Raw genomic sequence first — 23532 nt, 5'->3', positions numbered from 1 at the left:
TTGCATCCATCTCATACCATGTTCTTCAGAGTAATACTTCAACTTGAAATCTAGGAAAGTAAAAAAAAAAAATGTTGTTAGTTTCAGATTTTCTCTTGCTCTGAGTATCCCTCCCAAATATTTCTCTTTAAAAAAAGTATTTTGCATTTTTATTTAAATATTTGTCTTTCTCTTGTTACTGTAGGAAAGAACTCCACAAATGGGGAAGGAATGACTTCACCCACATCATCTCTTGTTCTCTATTGTGTGTAGCTCATTTGTGTTCTGTCAGATTGTGCTGTAATTACTTCAGGGAGGGAAATGACCCTATTGTGGCATGTGTCTGCACAGTTCCTAGAATAACTGGAGACTATTCACAATGCGTGGCCTATTTCATTCCACAACACATTTGAGGCACTCTGATTGTGTAATGATGGACATGGAGTAAGACCTGAGATATGGCCTTGTAAATCACAAGTCTTGGTTATTTTAATTCCTTACTAGCAGTGTTTCCAGGGCTGCTTCTTCATTACTTTTAGCTTGTTTGGAATGCAGCAATGCATTTGCTCACTGGCTAGTTCAATTATAATCTTTTTTGTAGCATCAGATGTATCCAAATTAATGAGGTAAAACCACACTGTTTTTAAATCCAACAATCCCTTAATGCCTCCAGGGCCCTCAGGCAGCAGTGTCTGTTTTTGCTAGAATTGTTGCATGCAACATCACACATAAGGATACATTTTACTTTCACTTTCCCTTCCACATCAGCCTATTTTTAACCATACATCCCTAGCATTGCTGAATTACTGGGGGGGGGGGGGCGGGGGGAGGAGGGCGGGAGGCAGTCATTGTGGAACTATCTGCACTCTTCACTTACATTCTTTTTTCCCCTCTATTGGTTTTTATGCCTCTGTATTACTTTGAAAAATCACAAATGTGGGTCACAAAAAAGTCATAATGTAGATTGTAAAAAATCTGTTCTGCTGTTTTTCTGTTTCAGTTTCCTTCTCCTACAATTCAGGGACTACCATCATATGGGGTTTGGTGTCAGTAAACAGAGCTGTAGAAGTTGTTTCTTGTAGAGTTTAATCTTATTATTGGTATGGGTGTTTTTTTCAGCTTGGCAATGAATGAATGATGAACTATATCATGGGCAAATAATTCTGCACTGATTGACACTCACATGAAACCTTGCAATCAATATGGAAGACAGGCACACTGTCACATCTCATTGTATTGTCTAGTTTATTAGTACCTCTATGGTTGTTATTGAAGCTCTCTGGCTACGTCTACACTGCTGGTTTTGCCGGCTGTGAGTATGCAAGTGAGGCGTGGATTAGCATATCACCCTGCCTCATTTGCATAATTTATGCTCATCGTTTTTGCAGAAAAAAAGTGTGGATGGGGTTTTTTTGCGCAAAAATCCCGTTTTCCGCCAGATCCTTATGCCCCCCAAAAGGAGGTTTACCGACATGGCAAAACCGACAGTGTAGAGGTAGCTTTGGGATGTCCCTTCAAAAGTTTCTCCTAGGTACCAATGTTGCGTGTCATTGGGATCATCAAAGCCCCTCCTCATACAGATTCCAAATAGGCGAGGCTGTATGTGTCTGAAGCTCTTCTGCCTCTGGAGGGAGACACAGGCCGGCTTTTGGCTTCGGCTTGCCTCTGGTCCCTGCAGCCACCTTGCGCGTTGGTTTTCTCGCAGCAGCAGCAGCAGTACAGCTCCTTCTGCAGCGTCTGCTGGGGGTGGCAGCCCAGCCCCGTCCTATTTTACTCCAAAGCTCACCCAAGAGCCCCAGGTTTTCCTGGCTATGAATGGGCTCGTTCCCAGGGATTCCATTCATTCTTGAATTGGTCCCAGTAAAGAAAGGAGGGGAAATTAAGCCAACTCCACGCTCGTTTTTCTCCCCAGCAACTGCCGACCCAGAGAGTTGCAAAACTGGGCCCCTGTGGGATTTTCGCTTCCTCTGCTCTTTTGTGTCTCTGTTTCTTTTGGTGTTAACCTGGCTGCTTCCCCCTTTCTTCGGAAGTGAAAGAAACGACTCCCCTGCTCCTGGGTGGCGGCTGGAGAGCGCGGGGCTGCTGTGGACAGGAGAGGCGAGCGAAGATCTAGGGCAGGTTTGCAGTTCAGCCTGCGCCGTGCAAGGGGGTGGGTAGCTGTTAGTTCTCCGCAACTCGGCCGGTAGGACGGCTGGAAGGCGAGCGGGAAAGCAGCGGCAGCAGCAGCGCCACACGCTCTCTTAGCCGGACCTTAGCTCGGGGGCGGCTTGGGATCTCGCCCATAATCACCCGAGGCTGCGAGAAGGACTGAGAAGCGGCGGGAAGCGCCACGCTGGGGAGGCAAGGACCATCGCCCGCCTCAGCAGGACGTGCCTGGCTTCAGCTCCTGCGAAGCCCCAGCCAGCTGCTCCAGCTTGTCTAAAGCCCCCTCCCCCGGGCAGGCAGCACTCTGGAGAAGCACGTGCGGGCTGGGTTTTTTCCTGCAGGTGAATCTCTGACTCTCCAATTACCTTTCCCAAGAGAGAGCCGGGGAAGGCGCGAGGCGCGAGGGGGCAAGGTCCTGCTGTGTGTTAAAAGCAGCGCGAGCCGAGGCGGAATAAGCAGAGCGGGGCTGCTGCAGGACGCGGGAGATTTCTCTTCCCGCGCCTCTGGCCAGGCTGAATCGGGCCCTTCGCTGAGCCTGCCAAGGGGCGAGGGCGGCGCTGCCCCTTTTTAGCGGAGCGGAACCCGGTGGCTACTTTCACACGGTGCTCAAGAAACACCCCCAAGCGCCCTCTGCCCCCCGCACCTGCTTGCCGGAGTCCTGTTTTATTTCAAGATCCGATCCGGGAGGAGGGGGGAACCCCCCCCCCACCGCAAATGTAAAACAGCCCCCCTCCCCCGCCCCGAATAAATCCATGCCAGTGAATGCCGGAGGAGGACTGGGATTTTGTAAGCGATGCAAGTGCGGTAAGGCCGGAGTTCCCCCCGGAACCTGCAGGAGGATCGCTAGGTGTTCCCCAAAGGAAGCGGAGCTGCAGGTAGGTGAGAAGGTGCCACCTCTCTCCAGATGTGCCAGGGCGCAGGCAGATCCTGCTCCCAGCTCCCCCCCTCCCCGAGTTTTGTGTTGTCGTGCGGGTTTCGGGGGTGTGTGAAGAACGATCCCCCCCAAAACTGGTTTCCCCTCGGCCTTGCCTGATAACAGAACCTTTGGAACAGAGCTGGGGGGGGGGGGGTAGCCATTCGGTCACTCGAGCGTCCGATCCGAGCTGGGCCAGGAAAGAGGTAGGGGGGAGAAGTTCTAGCTACAGGGATTTGTGAATGAGCTTGTGGAGGTGGGCGAGGAGGGGTATTTCAGTGAGTCGATGATTCCAACTCCTTCTCGCTGTGCAAAAAAAAAAAAAAGTTAAAAAACCCCTAGTTTGATTAAAGAGCTGTGAGGTGTGTTTGTTTAATTTCACTCCTCTTTCCAGTTCCATTGTCGCCTTACTGGGCTCCTGAGAAGTACCCCAATGGTGCAGCAATATGGATCAATTAGTAGTGTCGGGTCGCTTCTTTGAATTCTTCCCTTCCTGTCCATTTTTAAAAATTATTTAATCCTTCACAGTTCTGCAGAACGGTGGACGTCTTAGCAAGACTGCCTAACTGTTTTCCTGAAGAGCAGGCTTTATAACTTCCACACTCCCCTGTACTGGACGATTCATTTTTGTTTGGAGAAAGCTCACTGCATTGCATGGCTTAAGGGAGAGGTTAAAGAGTGAATAATCTTTTTAGAGTCTATAAATGATCTATAAAGCTATGGTTTCTATGTAAAATATTCCCCAAGACGTGGACTCTCACCTGAGACGTTTCTTGATCATTTCATGTTTTCTGCTCGTTTTCCCCATTTCAATAAACTAGTTTAACTGCTCAATAGCATTCCATCTGTTATCTATTTAGTAGTGGGAAGGGTTCCCCCTAGACCCTTACTATACTTGTGCAAAGCAAAGATTTTTAAAATAGCTGCTTTATTTCTTGTACACCTGCTAGCTATGGGTTTAGATGCACAGGCTGTATATGTGAACGTAAAGAGCAGTATCTTCGAGTGCCCTGCTAGGAGCAGAGTTGTCACACTTTCGTCTGTTATATTCCTCATCCTTACAAGGCAGTTAAACAACTGCCTGAACTACTATATATGTGTAGATCCAGCAACCTCTTTTTACTCTTTGTTTGGAGAATATGTTTTTATATTTTAAAAAAGTATAAATCCTCCCCAAGAATAAAAGTTGGCTTTTTAATTAAGGAATCTTGCTTTGACTACTGAAGAACTGTTAATTTAAATAATAAACACAGCCCAATTAAAATGTTCAGGTTATGAGGGTCTTCTCACAGCACTGGTTGAATTTAAATGACTGTTGACTAAATGATGATGATTATTATCTGGTTGCTCTTTTTTTTTACTACCTACTTTTAGACACTAAAATCCAGACTGGTACCAGTTTAACACTACTATTTTTTTCTTCCCTTATCATCTGATAAAATAGCTTTAATGTAAGATTCCTTCATGGAGCATAGCATACAAACTAAATAATCCTATCCTACCAGGAAATATGGCTTAGTTAAACTTGAGAAACATGACTTACTTCTAAGACCATTTTTTAAAAAGAGCACAATGGTTTTACTTGTTCTGTGGCAGTAACATTTCAGTCACTTTACACTGGGAAAAAACTAGGATATCTAATCTTAATTTCATAATTGTTCAGGTAACAATGATGAAGTAAATCAGCTAAATTTCAGTTTTAGATATTACATTATCAAAGCTGTGTAAGTATTGGTGATGTTCACCTGAGCATCTGGGTTTTTTTCCCAGCTTATTGCTGCCCTGACTTCCCATGCCACAATAATTTTCTTACTCTAAATGTAAACTGTTTTAGTGAAGCTGGGACTACAATGATAACTAGTTTTGTATTAGATCATTCTTGCTATTCACAACATACCTATCTCATAGATACATACTTACAGTAAGTCCGATAAATTATCTGAGCTGGAAGCTTTTGAAAGAATGAACTGAGAGATGCTGTTTACTTAATAGTAGGTGATTTTGAGATTAAAATCTTGATTCCTGTGATACTGTTTTAATCGGAGAATGAGAGCTAATCTAGTGATTGACTTGTGTCATGTATTTGACATACACTGTAATGTTTTTGCATGACTCTTCAAGAGCACCAAGGGATTTCACTTTACACCTAGGAACAAGTTATGCAGTAGTAAGTGTTAGCAGGGAGCATAACCAGAATTAGCGTCATTAAGAAGAATTTTAATGTGTGTGTATGTAGACAGATATATAACACGAGAGATTCAGTTATAATGGCAAATTGCAAGCTGAGGATTCATTGAGCCTCATTTAGATTTATGTTAAAGCAGATAGGCCACCACATTGCTTTGAGATTGCACGACAGCATTTAGTGGCCATCAACTTTCATAATTTAATCAGGGGAGCTGATGGAATGACTGTTTTCAAGGATGAAGACATATGTTTTTCTTTTTTCTATTAAGTGAAAAGAGACATCTGCTAAAGGAGCTCTTTACTAGCAGTCTGTGTACTCTCAGGTAGATACAATGCTTAGGCATTTTTCAAATCTGAGCATCTCCACACTTATGTGTCATATTTAATGGTGTAATTTTATTTTTTTCCTGGAATGTATTATAGCCTACTAGTACTTGTTAAAATCATAATAGTCCATCAGAAGAAGATTATGTAGCACTAATTACGTGTTAGGTTTGACTAAAGGTAATAGTAACATTCTGAACATTCATCAATCTCATGCGCTCATCACTGCTTGTGGAACACAGGAAATCATGTAGTAGTACTGTTCATTTACAATTTGTGAGCATTGTTTTGAAAATGTAGTTTAAATGATAAACCTATCTGTAAGCAAACAGTTGTATGCCTCTCTCTTACTTCTGTTGTATTTTATTAGAAGTGCCTCATTAAGTCACATTATTCTACAGCTCTTGTTCACAGAAAATTCAGATAAGAACAGGGAACTTTATTCAGCACTGCAGCTCTGGTGTGCGTGTGCCTGTGTGGTTTCTTGTTAAATATTAAAAGTTGAAGGAGGAAAAAAATCTCACAGGATCACCATAATAGGAACATCAAGCTTACTCATTTCTTGTGATCTATGGATGGCATTTACAAATGCAATTCATCAATGCATTTATTAGTCAAACATCATCACAACAAAAAAACAATTGAAGCAAACAGACTGCTTTGCCCTTCACAATGGCATGCAACAAAAGACTGTGAAAACCAATTAATTAATGTTGGTTCTCATATTTACAATCTATATTTAGTCATCACATTTAAATGAAAGGCTGTACTCACATGTCCATTGTCTCATAGCCATTGATTTTGTAATATTGTGCACTTCTGCTGGAAATGGCATTTCATTTGAAAATACAGGTACTCCATTCCATTTTTCCCTTTGAAACAGAGTTCTTAAAGAATGGGGGAAAATGTGCTCTCACAGAGAACCTTTTATTATATTCATCAGCTTTTTCTGGAATATTAAAACCCCTCACCCCTATAGTCTGTATTTTAAAATAATGGGGCAACTTGCAGCAGGTGAAATTGTCATCGCTCCACTGGAAGGATCTGTCCCATTATCTCTAGATGTATACCATCACTGAATTTTCACTTTGTTTTTGAGGTTATTTTAGGTAACAAAGACATACATGCAAACAGTTCAATTATGGTTCCCTTTGTAGGGATGGAAGGAGAGCTGTTTATTATTATTGCTTATTGGCTGTACAATATGAAGTTCAATTTAGAGAGAGTTTAAACATTAAATTAACTTGTATGTAATATTTTAAGCATAAACCTCTATATTCAGAATACAAACTAGAGTCATCACTTTTTAAAAGAGAGGTCCACCCATGGAGCCATGGCAATTCCAACAGAAAATCTGGCCCAAGTATTATGTTTTGCAAATCACATAAGTAGGCTTTTATTTAAAAAAAAAACCACAAGTTAGGTTTGCAAAACCTAGCTACATCCAGTCTGCAGACATAATGTTCTCTGGTAGCCACACTGCATGTGAGACCATAAACATTTGGGAATATGGTGATGTCACCAATAACAATAATTTTGTTTGGCTTGCAGCCCTTTCCTTGTGTTAGATAAAGCAGAATAGGGTTAGGATTCTGCAGCTGGCCATCTCCAGCTATCTTTTTATTGCTATGTACAGTCAGTTGTCTACCAAAGGAAAACAACAAAATAATCATGTCAGCTGAAAGCGCTCTTCCATAACAGCAAGGCTTTCTCACTTCCACAAATATACAATTCAATTCATTTTTATATAGCTCCCTTTGAAGTATTTCAAAAAAACTTGGGAGAGAGAAAAAATAATGTGATCATGCTTCGCATTAGTAATTATAGTGGGGCACAGTATACTTAGATAAAATGGAGAAAAGTAGCCAAACAAGCTTTCTTAGCTTTTTCTTTTCTGGTACATCAGATTAGTTCTCTGCAAAGTGCTTTGTCACTGTTGCTGGTGATGGATGTAAAATTTGTCATGTGGTTTATGGAAAATGTTTTCTATGCACTTGATCCTGCAAACACTCATGCTAGTAAACTGCTCAAATGAGTAAGCAGTTGCAAGAACAGATCTTTTATCTTTAGCAGTATGAAATTAATCGCCTATATAAATGCATGTGTGAGAGCTGCGAAGAGGGTTAGTTAACCTCCTGTTATAAGGTTATCAAACCTCATAATCACTACTATGTTAATAATGTTTCCAGTAGCTGCATTTGACATCTTATTGTTGACCCTCATAATGTGAAACATGAATATGAGTCTATTAACACCTCTGTGCCATTGCGTATAGGGTTTTTTTTTTTTGTCTTATGAAACTCTTATTTAACAATGCCAAGGAAAGGACACACTATACGAACTAAAATGTGTGAAAATATTTAAAGCTTTTTAGGGGCTGATGAGTAATCTCAGTTTCCTGCTCAAATCACTTACTTGCGCTAACTGCTGAACTCTGCAAATTAGCTAGTGGATATACACAATAGAAAAATAGGATTGAACGTTTATTTGAACTGCAGGAATTTCCATAGATGTTATAAGAATTAAGACTGATATTTTGTAAGAGACAATAACTCATTCTTTGAGGCATCTTAGAGGCGGTTAGGAGGAAACTTTGCCTGGAGCAGGTTATCCCATCATAACCTACTGCAGGGTTTCTTGCACCTTCTGCTGCAACTAGTTATGGCCACTGTTGGAGATAGAATACTGTTCTAGACCCATTGGCATGATTCAACATGGCAATTTCTTTGTTCCTAAAATGCAAGGAAAATGCATCACACTACACTCTGTTCATTGACTTAGTAATACTAAACTGCAGTTGTCTAATACGTTATCAAAATTTTGTTTAAAAAATGCTATATATACATTTATTTATATCTCAGTAATATGCCGTCTCCCCACAACTGAGACTCTTTAGGAACATACCTCTGTGCAACCTATGAGCTCAGTTTGGCCTTTTGAGTTCTAAGCTGGACCATACTTCATAGCAAGATACTGTATCATGTAATATTGTAAAATACAAGGGAATGGTGTCTTGATGGCTCAGGATAGATAATATGTATTGATAATATGACTTGGCGCTTTTCCCAGAATGAGCTGGTGGTCTCAGTCCACTTCCTACTGGTTTAATATCCAGATTATAAAAATCACAAATGTAACTGCCAAAAATGACAAGCTTGCTGTTGATGACCACAGAGAAGCCAGAGATTAAGGTCTTATTAAGCAAAGCACATATATACATGCTTTGCAAGTGAATAGTCCCTTTTTGACTCTCATAAAACTACTTGCATTCTTAAAGTTAAGCATGCACTTACATACTTTGCTGCTTTGGGGCCTGAACTTGTATGCAGACTGCATTCTTGGGCTGTGTCTACATTGGCATGATTTTGCGCAAAAGCAGCTGCTTTTGCGCAAAAACATGCCTGTCTACACTGGCGAGGATTTCTTGCGCAAGAACACTGACGTTCTAATGTGTGAAATCAGTGCTTCTTGAGCAAGAACTATGATGCTCCCACTCAGGAATAAGCCCTCTTGCGCAACTGTTCTTGCGCAAGAGGCCAGTGTAGACAGGCAACATGAATTTCTTGCGCAAGAAAGCCTGATGGCTAAAATGGCCATCGGAGCTTTCTTGCATAAGAGAGTGTCTACAATGGCACGGATGCTTTTGCGCAAAAGCACATCTCATGCCAGTGTAGACATTCTCTTGCGCAAATACTTTAACGCAAAAACTCTTGCATTAAAAGTATTTGCGCAAAATCTTGCCAATGTAGACGTAGCCTTGTTGATTAGGGTACGTCTACACTGCAACACTATTTTGGGATACCAAAGTATCCTGAAATAGCTATCCTGTGTCTTCACAGCCAGTCTGTTATTTCAGGCTCGCTATTCCTATGTCTCTGTAAACCTCATTCTATGAGGAGTAAAGGGACGTTTCAGAATAGCGCTTTATTTCGAAATTTGGCACTGTGTGGACAGCACCATATGACAAAATAATATATTTCAAAATAGCATCAAAATAAGGTACGCAAATTGCATAGCTGAAATTGCGTATCTTATTTCAAGTTATGGTGCAGTGTAGATGCACCCACAATGACCAGTGTTGAGGCACACAGGTGGGATGGTATTCACAGATTCCAAGGCTAGAAGGATAATCTAGCCTACCTCTGGATTTTAAAGGCAGAGGACCAATCACAGTCTGTGAGAGGTTGTCCAGGATTTGAGCCATGGATCTTTCTTATCTGAAGAAAAAATCATATTCTTAGACCAAGAATGTTAGAAATCTTGCACTGCTATCCAAGCTCTGTGGATAAATTCATGACTTAATTCTCCATATTCCATAAATTCAGCATCTTGGATAAATATTAGATAGACTTAGGTTTAAAACAAAGAAAAATAAAATCCAAGCAGGCTGTAATATAGTTATATTATTTACCTATGTATTTTGGTATTCAAAAGTGATGTCACTTGTGTAGAAATAAAATGACATTTTCACAAGGAATAAGGTCACATTTAGAACTTAATTGGGGGGAAAGGGTTACAATATTGCAATAAGAAAACATCAGTATGACTGCATTCTGGTACCTCTATTAACTTGAGACCCTTTAACTGTGTATTTTGACAGATAAGATCTCATCTGTATATAAGTTAAGGTTGCAAGTTTTTTATCTTGTGGTCTTGAAGTAGTAACAAACAAGTCAGGATATAATCTCTTGTTTTATTACGTTACAATGTTTCTTTCCCTGGATCCTTGTATGTACTAATGCATTATACAGTATGTTCAGATATGTTTTTTATAGGTAGATTTGGAAGTGCTGTTGATGGTTAAAGTTGATGAAAACCTCTCATTTTAGAATCATGTTTTTGTGTGTGTAAGCTGGAATCCTAAGTGCTCCATTCCCTCTGTATTTAGATAATGTACAGAGTGTAACATCAACAAGGTATCCGGTCCATTAAGAGGTTACAATTGTGGCCAGGAGAAGCACTATAAATTGGTTGTGTGGGAGACAGAGAAATGAGAGTCTCCAAAGGAATGCCTGGCTCTATACCCCTGGGCTGATTTTTGGCTATGGTTAACCCCAGACTGGGGAAGTTTTGTTATATTTAGCTATATATATGCACATTCATGGCAACCTGCTTTTTATTTTCTGGCATACAAAGCTTATCTTTCAATGAAAATACTCATAGTGACAGTACCTATGTTTTTTAATCTGCTGAGTCACTTCACAGTTCAGACACCACCCAGCAAAATAAAGGAATACTAAGGTTTCTGAAACTCCATCTTTTATAGACTTTTAGCTCTTCATCTTTAAACCTGAACCTAGTTCCTGCTGCACTTATATTCCTTCATACTCTTATATCCCAGTAATAGTTGGTACACTTGTGTAAGGGAAAACACACAAGAAGAAAGCTGAAGCTATACCATTTTGTCATTCTTTGTTTCTTTCTGTTTATGAGCATATGTGGTCTAATGTTTTTGCGGTTTATCTGGAGTATAATTTGAGATAGTTTGACTTTTCTCAAGCATTTTGTCTTACACGTTTTAAAGATCTCCTAAGATTTGTGTCTACTGTGAATATGTAGTTGAAATTCCCTGAATACATTTTTAGGCTACGATTTTACAAAGCATATAGTTTACATCACCTTTAGTGCATTTAATATCCATTGGTTAATAGGTATTTTGGTCTGCAGAATAAATTTAAAATTGCTTCTTATTTGCCTGATAAATGGTAAAAGTTTTGAAGAAAACTATTTGTAAAGCAAGTGCTGACACAGCTATACTATACAGGCAGTCCCCGACTTACGCGGATCCGACTTACGTCGGATCCGCACTTACGAACGGAGCTTTCTCGCCCCGGAAGTCGGGGCGAGAGAGCCCCGTTCGTAAGCTGCTCTGGTGCCCCTGGTCTGCTGGAGACGGTCTCCAGCAGACCAGGGGCACCGGGCGGGTTCCCGCGCTTCTGAGGCTTTGGGAACCGCTGCTGCTGCCACTTGGGTGCCGGTGCCTGTGGTCTGCTGGGGACCGTCCCCAGCAGACCACAGGCACCCGGACTGAAGCCGCAGCAGCGGGCGGGTTCCTGCGCTTCTGAGGCTTTGCCAGAGCAAAGCCTCAGAGGCGCGGGGAACCGCCGCTGCTGCCGCTTCAGTCAAAGCGGCAGCAGCGGCAGTTCCCCGCGCCTCTGAGGCTTTGCTCTGGCAAAGCCTCAGAGGCGCGGGACCCCTCCCGCGGCTGCGGCTTCAGTCAGGGTGCCAGTTCCGACTTACATACAGATTCAACTTAAGAACAAACCTACAGTCCCTATCTTGTACGTAACCCGGGGACTGCCTGTAATGGCATGAACAAACTGTTTGTCTTACATCGTCACCATAGCTACGTAAAACTTAACAGAACACACACTTTCCTCTCCTCTCTATCTCATCACACCCTTTAGCCACCCATCATCTAAATTCTGGTCTCCTTGCCCTTCCTTCCTTTTCTCCTCACTATTGTATAAATTAACCTCATCTGCATTGGTGTCATATGATCTTTCTGAATGTCAAGTACATGTAATCTGCAGTTAGCAATACCAGATTACTTTTGTGTGTGTGGCAGGGAAGTATGTCATGGCCCATCAGCTCAGAGCAAGCTGCAAATGAATCTGATTCCCAAATTTTCAGTATATTTTCTATTAATGAACTATGAAACATTATGCCCTTTTAATGCATTACTGAATTTCTCCTAATAATTATGACTTTAAAATGAAACAGTTGCATTTGAAACATACATTAGTTGTAGCATTGTCTATCTTTTCTCCATGTGCACCCTCTGGGGATTATCTCATTTTAATTTATTTACACGCTGAAATACTGAAGGCCATACAATAACCATAGGTTGTCTTCAATGCTATATAAAATTGGGGGCTGTGCCCGCTGCTCACAACACTCATCAATACCCCTCTTTCTGGCAGTTTCATGGCCTGACAGCATGATGACATCATTTTATCATGTGGCAGGAAAAACTTTTTTATATACATGGAGAAACTATTTCAGATGCTATTTCATCATCTACAGTGAAAAAGGCTGGATAAATTATTTTGGCCTAATAAAAATTAAAATATTTTTTTCAAGGAGAATATTTGTAAGTAATTTATGATAAACACCATTACAAGTAATTGTAGGCAAAATATACTGTGCAGACACTACAGTGTATAATTCTCATTTATTTCTTTAAATGCTAATCATTTTAATAGATATCTAAACACTTGAGAAAATGTGTAGATAACTCAGTAGGGTTGAGTGCATAAAACCAACACAGCTGATAGTTTTACATCTGTGTATTTGTTCAGTTCAAAAGATTGTATGTGGTTCTGATTGTGTAGCCTCATTATTGTAATTAATTATATAAAGTTATAGGTATAAATTAAATGTGGTGTGTGTGTGTGTGTGTGTGTGTGTGTGTGTGTGTGTGTGTGTGTGTGTGTTCTACAAAACATGATTTATAGTGCGTGCACCCATGCCTGCACCAAGTCTCATCTCCTTCTTGGTCCATTGTCACCTTATCACAGCCTATTAGTAACATAAATCACTGCAATAGGACACCTTTGTCCGTGGCCTTAATCAAGACTGAAGGCAGGGAGTTTAGGTTCCAGAGAATCTCTGCCCTTCGATGTCTCTCCTTAGTGGGTACTTGGTTGTCTCTCCTTAGTGGGTACTTGGTTCTCTCTTCTTTGGGGACATCTACAATGAAGGTTCCACAGAACTATTTGTTGTTTTTAAAGTAACAGACTAACGTGGCTGCCCCTCTGAGACTTATCTACAGTGAAGTTACCCACACAATAGTAAACTTAATTAAAAAAAACAATGTTTATATAATCCCCAAGAGATAATGGAATTAAAACAAAAATTATGAATTAAACTAGGTAAGGCATTTTCAGCTTGGTTACAGAGGAGGAAAAGAGAACTTTTATCTCACGAAAGCAATTCCCTATGTGATCACAGGGGCAGCCTCTCTTTCTGTCTAGATACCAGCTTAGTCGCAGCCGTACTTGGACTCACTTATGAAGCCCTTACTTCTAGATTAGCTTGTATGTCCAGATTTGAGTGGCTCTCCCCCTCCGCCCCTCTCCCCCGCATGCTTTCCAAAACACTTTCTTCAAGATATCCACTTTTGAAGACTTGCTGCAATCTCTAGGAGATTGGTCATTGAGGATACAAAGACCATTCAATGATGTTTAATAGCTATCTATCAAATGCTCAACTTCCTAACTCAATCACTTTTCAGAGTCTGGGTTATCTGCTTCTATTTGTGGTCAGGCTTCTTGTTAAACTTCTCCTAGCAAAATTTTCTTTTGCCAATATAAAGTTTATGGGCAGATTCCCCAGGCCCTCTGAGAGTAACAGGAAGAAGCTTCAGAGAGGTAGCCGAGTTAGTCTGTAACTGGAAAACTTGAAAGACAGCGAATAGTCTTGCAGCACCTTAAGGAATAACAAAACATTGTAGATGGTATCATGATCTTTCGTGGGCACAACCCACTTCTTCAGATGAATGGAGTTATTAAAGGTCCAGTTTCTAAAAAATAGGGGATGGGAGGGTGGGAAAGAAAGGGAAAAAAGGGAAAATAAATATTTGCACCTTCTCTAACAGAAAGAAGGTTATTTTGTGCATGAATGTGGGTGAATAAGTACACTATGTAATACAAAAAAGCAATTAGAATTTCACACAAGATATTTTGCCAGTATCCTGGTATTGCCAACATGATGGTTCAAAACCATGACTCCTAAATTTTTAAAAGACAATTTGTGGGGTTGCATCGGTGGTGATTTTTTAACTCCTGCCCATCTCTCCTGTATGTGTATAGACTTAGCATTGCCAGCTTTTACAAATTTGGGTGAGGTGATATTGGTCCCTGCTGCAGGAGCTACTGGCTGGTACTTGGCTTCTAGCTTCTCCCCAACATTCAAATTAACTTGGTCTCCCCCATTATCACATCTGCATATCCTCCAGCACAGCAATGATGAGGCACACTCAACCTCCACAGTTTTGTCCCTGCATCTGCTTGTCTTCCCTGCCTTACCTTAACTCACCTCATCCTTTGTAGTTTGACCTACTTTCCACTTTTTATATGACTCCTTTTTTATTTTTTACATCATGTAAGATCTCCTGTTTAAGCCAAAGTGGTCTCTTGCCATACTTCCTATCTTTCCTACGTAGTAGAATAATTTGTTTTGGGGGCCCTTTTTAATGTCCCTTTGAAAAATTGCCAAATATCAGTTGTTTTTCCTCATAGTCTTGCTTCCCATGGGACCTTACCTACCAGCTCACGGACTTTAATAAAGTCTGCCTTCCTGAAATCCATTGTCTTTTTATTTTGCTGCTTTCCCTTTTACCATTCCCTAGAATCACAAACTCTGTGATTTCATGATCACTGTCACCCAAGCTGCCTTTCACTTTCAGATTCTCAACCAGTTCTTCCCTATTTGTTAAAATCAAATCTAGAACAGGTTCCCCCGGTAGTTTTCTCAACCTCCTGAAACAAAATATGTTGTCTCCAATGCAGTCCAAGAACTTGTTGGATAACCTGTGCCCTGCTGTGTTAGTTTCCCAATATATGTCTGGATAGTTGAAGTCCCCCATCATCACCAAATCCTGCGCTTTGGATGATTTTGTTAGTTGTTTAAAAAAAGCCTCATCCACCTCTTCTACCTGGGTCAGTGGTCTGTAGTAGACCCCTACATCACCCTTTATTTGTACCCCTTTAACCTAATCCAGAAACTCTCAACAAGTCTGTTTCCTATATTCATCTCAACTTCAGAACAAGTGTGTATATTTTTAATGTATAAGGCAACACTTCCTCCCTCTCGTTATCCAAGGTTCTCTGAGGATCTTGGCTCTACAGTGTTTAATTATGTGCCTGGAGGCAGAGGGCCATTTGGGTTAGTTGAATGCTTCAGGTGGCTTCTGGGTCCATTCTTCTGATACTAGGCTTGGATCTCTAGGGTTATTGTGACTAGAAAAAGCTGACCTGGCTGGGTTCTGTGCAACCAGACTTAGTAGTCAGAGCCAGAGTCCACAGTCAGGAGATAGGAGTTAAGAGCTGGCTAGGTCAAGATACAGAGATAGAATCATAGAATACTAGGACTGGAAGGGACCTTGAGAGAAGACAACTGAAGGTCAGGAACCACATGTCAGATGCAAGGAGTGAAACCAGGTTGGGATACCAGGGAATCAAGGAACAGTAGGCAGAAGCACACAGTCCAGACAGGAGCAGGAGCTTAGTTGTTCAGAGAACTTCCTGTTCCTTCTGCTGGCTTAAATAGGACTAGTGGGCCAAGCCTCACATTGGTCTAGGGCTGTTGCCCTTTTACTGTCCTTTCTGCTTCCTCTTTCTTTCTTATAGCAAGCCTTGTTCCCTTTACTGGTTGCTGCTGAGAGGGCCTGTCTCCATAAGTGGCAGGTTTGTCAGTTGGATGATAGGGGTATACTCAAGCTGCTTGTTTGTTAGCAGGAGAGGTTCTTCTGCCTCCTCTGTCTGAGCTCAATATGTGGGTGCATAGATCCTCTTACAACACCCTTCAGGTGACAGGCTTCACTTCCTTTATCTCACACTTCAACCTCACTTGGATTGGAGCTCAGGATTACAACCCCTAGTTCCTGGCTGTGTTAACATGACAGGCCAAACTGTATTTGATATCTGATTAAAAAACTATGACCAAACTTCCTTGTGGAAACTTGTGCACAGCAGCTGATTAAAATGACTCAAACTTGCTTTTTCAAAAGAAACTTTTTTCATTCATCCAAAGGTATATAGCTATCAGACAAAAGGGTTTAAAATGTCTACATGCATCTGGTCTTACCTAAACTTTATCCCTTTCCTTGAAAATTTAGAAAGATTCTGCTTCACCTAGATCCTCCTCCACCACCTCTGGACGGGGAGAGACAGAATACCATCCTGCTGTTCCACATCCTTGGGTGTGTGTCTGATAGCATCTGACCTTGAGCAGCTGCTGACAACTCACTCTCTTTCCCTCTTGTTTGAGTTTTTAGCTGTTGTCCTCTATGCTCTGACATTGGGAAAATAGCCTGTAACTTTTGGCTGGTGCATAGAAAGAGCATCTTCTCAATGTCTCAGCCATTGTTACATAAGAACAGCAAGAAGGGGTCATGCCAATGGTCCGTCAAGCCCTGTATCCTGTCTTCTGACAGTGGCTGATACCAGATGCTTTAAGGGGAATGAACAGAATAGGGCAATTATTGAGTGATCTGTCACCTGTTCAGTCCTGGCCTCTGGTGATTAGAGGCTTAGTTATCTTGGATAATATACATTAATGGACATTATCTTCCATGAATTTATCTAATTCTTCTTTGAACCCAATTATAGTTTCATCCTTCACAACATTCCCTGGCAATGAATATCACAGGCTGACTGTGGATTCTGTGAAATAGTATTTCCTTTTTGTTGGTTTAAAATCTGCTGCCCATTAATTCCATGGGGTGACCTATGGATCTGGTGTAATGTTATCTTAGCTCCCTTGAAGAGCTAAGGAGATGTCATATCTCTGACTATTGGTTTCATATCTTCCTTGCTGTTCCTAATGCCTCTTATTACATTAGTACAGTACATTCCAATAATTCCAATATGTTTCCCCATGGGGCTGAAGCACACAAAATCTACTAGCCTGGGCTCCCCTAGGCTCTGGTGTGTGAGGGGGGAAAGTGAGGAGTGTCCTTCTCCTTTTCTCCTCAGATAAGGGCCACGTCAGTGAGGCTTTGGTTTTGTTCTTTGTTTTGCTTCTCATATGTGTGCAGCCCTCAACTGATTTTTCTGTGGGTCAGCGGCCCCTGGCCCAAAAAAGGTTCCTCACCCCGGTCTATACTGTAGTTAGTGGGGCTTGTAGGTTGCTTTTGTTTTTTGTTTACTTGTCAAAGGGGAAGTTACTTATGAGGAACACTACTTACTCTTACAGAGTCGTACATATTATAGAGATTTTCAGTCTGGCCCCCATATCTTTGGTTCTAGTTTCTGTTCTTTGCAAACTTAGTGAAGCCATTTTATTTGAAGTTCAAAAAGGAGTTTATCCTCATCTGCTCTAGAAGCACTAAAGAATAAAAGGATCATAATCAAAGACGATGTAAACGACCTGTTGCAGGAACACATATGTTGAAAGTTGATGGATAGAAAGTGCACTCCCATCCCTACTTGTAGAACAGGTATTTGTGTCATTACCATACATTGGCTAAAATAATGTGCCAAAAGCAAGAACTACCCTGGTTCTACACAGGTTGGACTTTCAAGTGAAATAATCTGCCACAATAATGAATCTTAAAGTCCTCCAGATTTGGCACCCTTACAATATAAATCTTTGCTCTTCTATCTTGCCATGCTTAGGAACACTAACCATCTTGACATTTGAAAGGGATAGAGGTGCAGCTAGTTATGTAACCATGGCATATTGGTGACGGCTAGCCCTGAAGCCATGACAGGCCTGTTCTTTAAAATAGCATCATATCCACTAATGGTTAACTGTCTTCAGTTTCTCTCTTAGGCTTCTCCGATATAAAGCCTTGAAACCTAGTGCCAGATTGCTCCTCTTCAATTTCAGTCCCTGAGGGGATGAAAGAAGCATTAAATGTGCTCAGATGGCCTAAATCTGTCAAAGAAAAGGGATTCAAGACTCAACAGGATCATTCCAGCCTGTGGAAGTCTCACTATGTGTGTTCTGGACCATAAAAGCTCTATGGTTCTGGACAGTCTGATGGTTTAGGAGCCATCTTTAATCTTTTCAACCATAGCAAACATTTTAGCTGCAAAAAATCTGAGCGTTAGCTGTGTTAGTCTGTAACTTCAAAAACAATAAGTGGTCCTACATTTTGGTTAATCTCTAAGGTGCCACAGGACCACTTGATTTTGTAGCTGTGATTCACCACTTTATTGGTGTTAGTAACTGTACAAGCTGAAAAGCAGACTGGCTTAGTTCTGGTTTATCATGATCCCCTCTAACACAGAGATTAGCAGTTACTTGGATAGTCTGAAATAATTTTGCTGCTGTTTTTTACTGTGACTGGAACTATCCATTTAAAAAAAAAAAAGCTTCTTTTGGTGGCATCTTTGTATTGTTTCCTCAGTAGTCTAAAATTATGGTGGGAGAGTTGAGTTATGAAAATCTTTTAACCCAAAAGCCTCTGGGTTTTTCTATACAAAGATAAATCAAATCTTCCAACATGTCATGAAGAGTAATAGGGCTGCAACACCAACTAAAATACCTGAACTACCATAAAGTGTCTGATTTCAAACAATAAATTAAACATTTCCTGCCCTCTGCTCTCAAAAAGCAAGCAACAAAATGATGAAAAGTAAACATGCCTCTAGTTGTGATCCAATATTAAAACATAATTACTGCTGAGGGATTTCTGCATCAAAAATATAAATTCTGCGTACCGTTTTAAAATTCTGCAAATTGTATTTGTCATACAAATAAACACACATAGAGGCTCCAGTATGGCAGTGGGAAGCCCAGGCCACTAGCTATGTGGATATGGGAAATCACCTTTCAGGCTCTGTCTCTCCTTTCCCAGGACAGGGACTTAGTAGTGAGGCTGTACCTGACCAGGACACAGTGCAAAGGCCAGACCTGTCCCAGAAACACCCCAGTGCCTAGGGTTACCAGATGATTTAAAAAAAAAACCCCAAAAATCCGGACACACTTGATCTCAGATTACGGGGCGTGTGGGGGAGGAGACTGGCCAGGAGAGAAGTGGGGCTGCCGGGAGCTGGGGGAGAATGGGGCGGGGCGGGGGAGGGTGAACGGCTGGTGAACGGCTGGTGGGAAGCAGGGCTGGCCGGGAGGGAATTGGGGGGAATAGGGCTGGCTGGGAGGGAACCTGCCAGTGGGGAGCAGAGCTGGCTGGGAGGCGGTTGGGGGGAGCGGGGCTGGCCGGAGGGGAACTGGTGGCAGGGAGCGGGACTGGCTAGAAGGGGATTGGGGGGGAGCGGGGCTAGCCGGGGTGGAGGGGGGAACTGGCTGGTGGGGTGTGGGCTGGCCCGGGCGCACACAGATCCTGGGGTGCTGTCCGTCCCGTGCACGGTCCCAGCGGGGTGCATGGGCAAGTCCAGCCCCGGGGATTCTATCCCGCCCCCGTCCCCATCCCTGCCCCCGCCCCCCTCTCTACTGTGAAGTTGCGTACTGCCTGGCTGGTTGACATGGTCATGCAGTGTGAGCGTGTCTACCAGCCAGGCAGTACGCAACTACATACTGATACTCATGATAATAATAAAACTTACTTAATTAGAAAATATCAGACATTGATATGTCCGGTATTTTCTCAATTTGTTTCTCGGACAGAAAGCTCAAATACCGGATTGTACAGTTCAAAACCGGACACCTGCCAACCCTACCAGGGCCTTGCCCTTCTGCACCAGGGGCAGGTATCAGATGTGGGAAGTCAGGCTCAGCACAGCAGGATTTAAATGTGAAGAAATAGATGTGGGTAAGAGGATTCTGTAGGGGGCAATCTGGGTATGGATGGTTCAGTGAGGAATCTGGATGCTTGGGGCAATGGGTCCAGTGAAAGTGGTTAGGACTTGGTCGTGTGTGTGTGTCTGGGAGTTGGGAGAGGGTGATTGGAAGGAGGACTGAGAAAGGTTCCCTTGGCGTGCTGGCTCTCTCCCCATTCCTGGAGTGGGACCTGGATTGCCAGTGATGGGCAGGATAAACCAGCTGAACAGTCACTCCAGCACCTGCTGATGTCCACCCCAGCATCTGCAGTGTCACTTCTCTAATGCTGTTGTGGCCACCTCCCTGCTGGGGCAGCTGCTAAAGGGACTCAGCATGCCAGGGCCTTGCTTGCACCTACCCAATCCCATTCCATAGTACTCCCTCTGCTTGTTCTACCCTCTTTCCATTATGTTTCTGCCCCCCACCTTCAGAGCCCTCCCCACTGCACAAATTGGGACAGGGGATGGGAAATGGCATGTGAACTGGCATAGCCCATCCTACATCTCCTCTCTGTTGGGGGGAGGGCAATTCCCTCCCTGCTATGACCATGGTGGGGGGACATGTTTCTGCTGTGGCACAGAATCCCTCCAAGAATATATAATGACTCTGCAAATTCTCTTTTAAAGAGATAGTGTCCTAATTTAATATAAATAGAAACTCCTAGGAGATCTAAATGATTTGTAAAGGGAAAAAGACACGAGTGTATATCCTATCTTGGCTTCTCTGATTAAAAAGGATACTTTTTGAAATAAAAAAATTCTGCTTTTTTTTTATACTGAAAATTTAATTTTAGCCTGCCCTGGAAGTCATTAGCTCACTGGAAGACGGTTAGGATTATAACATCCTAGATACCATGGAAGTGAAACCTGATTAATTCAGATGGGAGGCAGGTTTTATTGAAAACTTACTTACACTCTTTGTTTGTTTGACAATGCCAATTTAACTCAAAAACCTTAGGGACAGTTGATAGAAAAGATCTTTGCTCCAGCTTCAAAGTCTGCACCTTCAATAAGGGCTGAAAAAATGGACACTAAAATTCTCAGTCTTTTCAGCAAAACTAGGTTACCCAGATTTGAAATTGCTAATATTTATTTGTTAGGTAAAACATTGGACAAAATCTCGTTGTGGCAGGGTGGAGGTCTGGGTAGCATTTTGGCCGCCTTTATGCAACACAAAGAAGAAAACAAAGAACATATATTATTTCATCTTCCTTTTTTAGGTCACCTTTCAGTGCTGAGAGCATCTAAGAAAGCAGTCTGCTCTTGCCAGAACACCTACTGGGACCAGGAGCAGAGAAAATAAGAGACTGAGGGACAGTTTTTATGTAGAGAAACCAGTTCTTATTTAGTGTGAAGTCCTATTTATGGAGTTTCATGGCATGATCAAAAAGTAGGAGTTTAAAAGTAGTATATTTATTATTTGTATTACAACAGCCCCCAGAGATCACAATCTGGATTCTGTTGTGCCAGACACTGTAATAAAATAGAAGAGCGTGTAGTCAGTTTTTAGGTATGGCCAAATGAGATTTACCCTATCCCCACATTGTTTAAACTAAGCCCTTATCAGAATGTTCACAGTATTTATTACCTAGGAAAGCTCCACTATAAAGCAACCCAGAATGCATTCTGACATATCAGACAGCTACAAAAGATTCCTTCAGTTCTAAGCCTGCACCACTGAAATCTGCTCCTAGATCTAGAGCAGTAAATCAGCATGTCTTCACAACCAGGGCAATGATTCACTCATGTGCCTTGATTCATAAAGAGAGTGAAGTGCTTTATTTCTAATACACACCAGAATCTGATCAGCAAGAACAATCAGAATGTCAAAGATTTTCTAACCTGCTGTTTGGTGGTGATTTTAATTTTCCCGGAAGTCATTTGTCCAAGATTCACTAATTATTACATAATGACAGGTCTTGGCTATTATTTTTCATACAGGATTTCTCCTCTTCCCACTGAAGTCAGTCACAATACTGCCATGACAGTAGGGCAGAACAGAGCCAACATGTAGAACTAATCTTTTTTAAAAAATTAGAAAACAAAACAAGTACTCCAATTGTTCCCTCCTATTTATATACAGCTTCTTTTGCACAGTTTGGGATATGAAAATCTTGTCCATAAAAGTATTTATCTTGAAAATAAGAGTTTGTCTTTTCCCATACATTTATATTGAAGTGCTTCTTAGGGGCAGGAACAGCATGGTTTCCTGCAGCATTAGTTGTGGGACTCTGTTGTCTATGTGACTAGTTGTATGCTCAGTGCCTAGCGAGTACTGAATGATGCCATTTTTCTAATTTTCCCATTAATCTGAAGACACATGAAAACGGTAATTATTGTTGGAAGCTTTCAAACTGCCACTAGATGAGTGATAGTTTTATAGACTTTCGTACAACAAATGACAAACTTTGAGAATGGATTTTTCTCATTCTACAGCAATACAGACAGAATACGCTTTATGGTAGGTAGAATTGTAAGCTCCTGCACAAACTTGAGAATTATACCTTGCTCATTTCCCTTACATGAACTAGACCAATTCCTGCAGTAGGATTTCATCCTTGATATACATCAATATGTTTATAATTGTTCACAACACTCTGAGACTATTTAAATACATTATGGAATAATAACATGGTCTTTAAGCTCCATATTTTAAGAAATAACTTGCAGGTATTTGTGCACAATAGTGTATATGAACAATGATCAAAACTGCATGTGCAAACTGAAAATGAGTACAAATGATTATTGAGAGATATTCATGCTTCCACTTCTGCTTGATTTGAGCATGCAGCTGGGTGACTATATTTACAAGAAACAGCTATGAGGTGACAGAGATTTTGGTCTTGCTGAAACAAAAGACAGGACTATGCAGCATTTTAAAGACTAACAAGATGGTTTATTAGGTGATGGGCTTTCGTGGGCCAGACCCACTTCCTCAGATCAAATTGTGGAAGAAAATTGGCATGACCATATATACCAAAGGTATACAATCAAAAAAGTGAACACATATAAAATTGACAAATCAGATTTTAGAACAGAGTGGGAGTGAGCGGGGGAGGTTATCTCATAGACACTAACCTCTCACCCTTCCCCGTTCTAAAATCTGATTTGTCAATTTTATATGTGTTTATGTTTTTTGGTTGTATACCTTTGGTATATATGGTCATGCCAATTTTCTTCCACAATTTGATCTGAGGAAGTGGGTCTGGCCCACGAAAGCTCATCACCTAATAAACCATACTGGTAGTCTTTAAAGTGCTGCATAGTCCTGCCTTTTGTTCTATGAGGTGATGTATTTTTTTCTGTCCAGACCTCAGGACTTACTTTCAGAATAAAATCTTGTCCCCGAATATTTGATTTTGGAATGGTTTAAAAAAACACTTCATAATAAGCCTGTCTTTTTTTTTTTCTGCCTTTGCCACTCCACATACCTCAGCATAATGTTTACAATGTAAGTGTGTTTAAGTATTGGGAACAAGAGCACAATTTCAATTTCCAGAGTGGTGTTGAAAAACTAAGTGAAACTTTGGCTGCCCT

At 41.5% G+C, this 23532-nt stretch overlaps 1 protein-coding gene across 4 annotated transcripts in view; it reads left to right on the top strand.

The window, feature by feature from the left end:
• The first annotated feature begins 900 nt into the window (after positions 1-900).
• TAFA2 (TAFA chemokine like family member 2) overlaps positions 901-23532 on the top strand; it is a 285517-nt gene continuing 262885 nt past the window's right edge. For 2 of the 4 annotated variants that reach the window (XR_012904380.2, XR_012904378.2), the window contains exon 1: positions 906-2999. Coding sequence is in view for 1 of the 4 variants with exons in the window: in XM_075930749.2 (XP_075786864.2) it covers positions 2887-2999 (113 nt within the window). In the remaining 3 variants the exon portion in view is untranslated. Of the gene's footprint in view, positions 3000-23532 lie in introns of all 4 variants that reach the window. The other 2 variants (XR_012904382.2, XM_075930749.2) reach the window with 2 other exon arrangements.

Source organism: Pelodiscus sinensis, chromosome 1 (assembly GCF_052426305.1).
Source record: "Pelodiscus sinensis isolate ZL-2025 chromosome 1, ASM5242630v1, whole genome shotgun sequence".
Classification (NCBI taxonomy): Eukaryota; Metazoa; Chordata; order Testudines; family Trionychidae; genus Pelodiscus; species Pelodiscus sinensis.
Note: the sequence above shows the minus strand (reverse complement) of the source record. Positions and strands in the feature narration are given on the sequence as shown.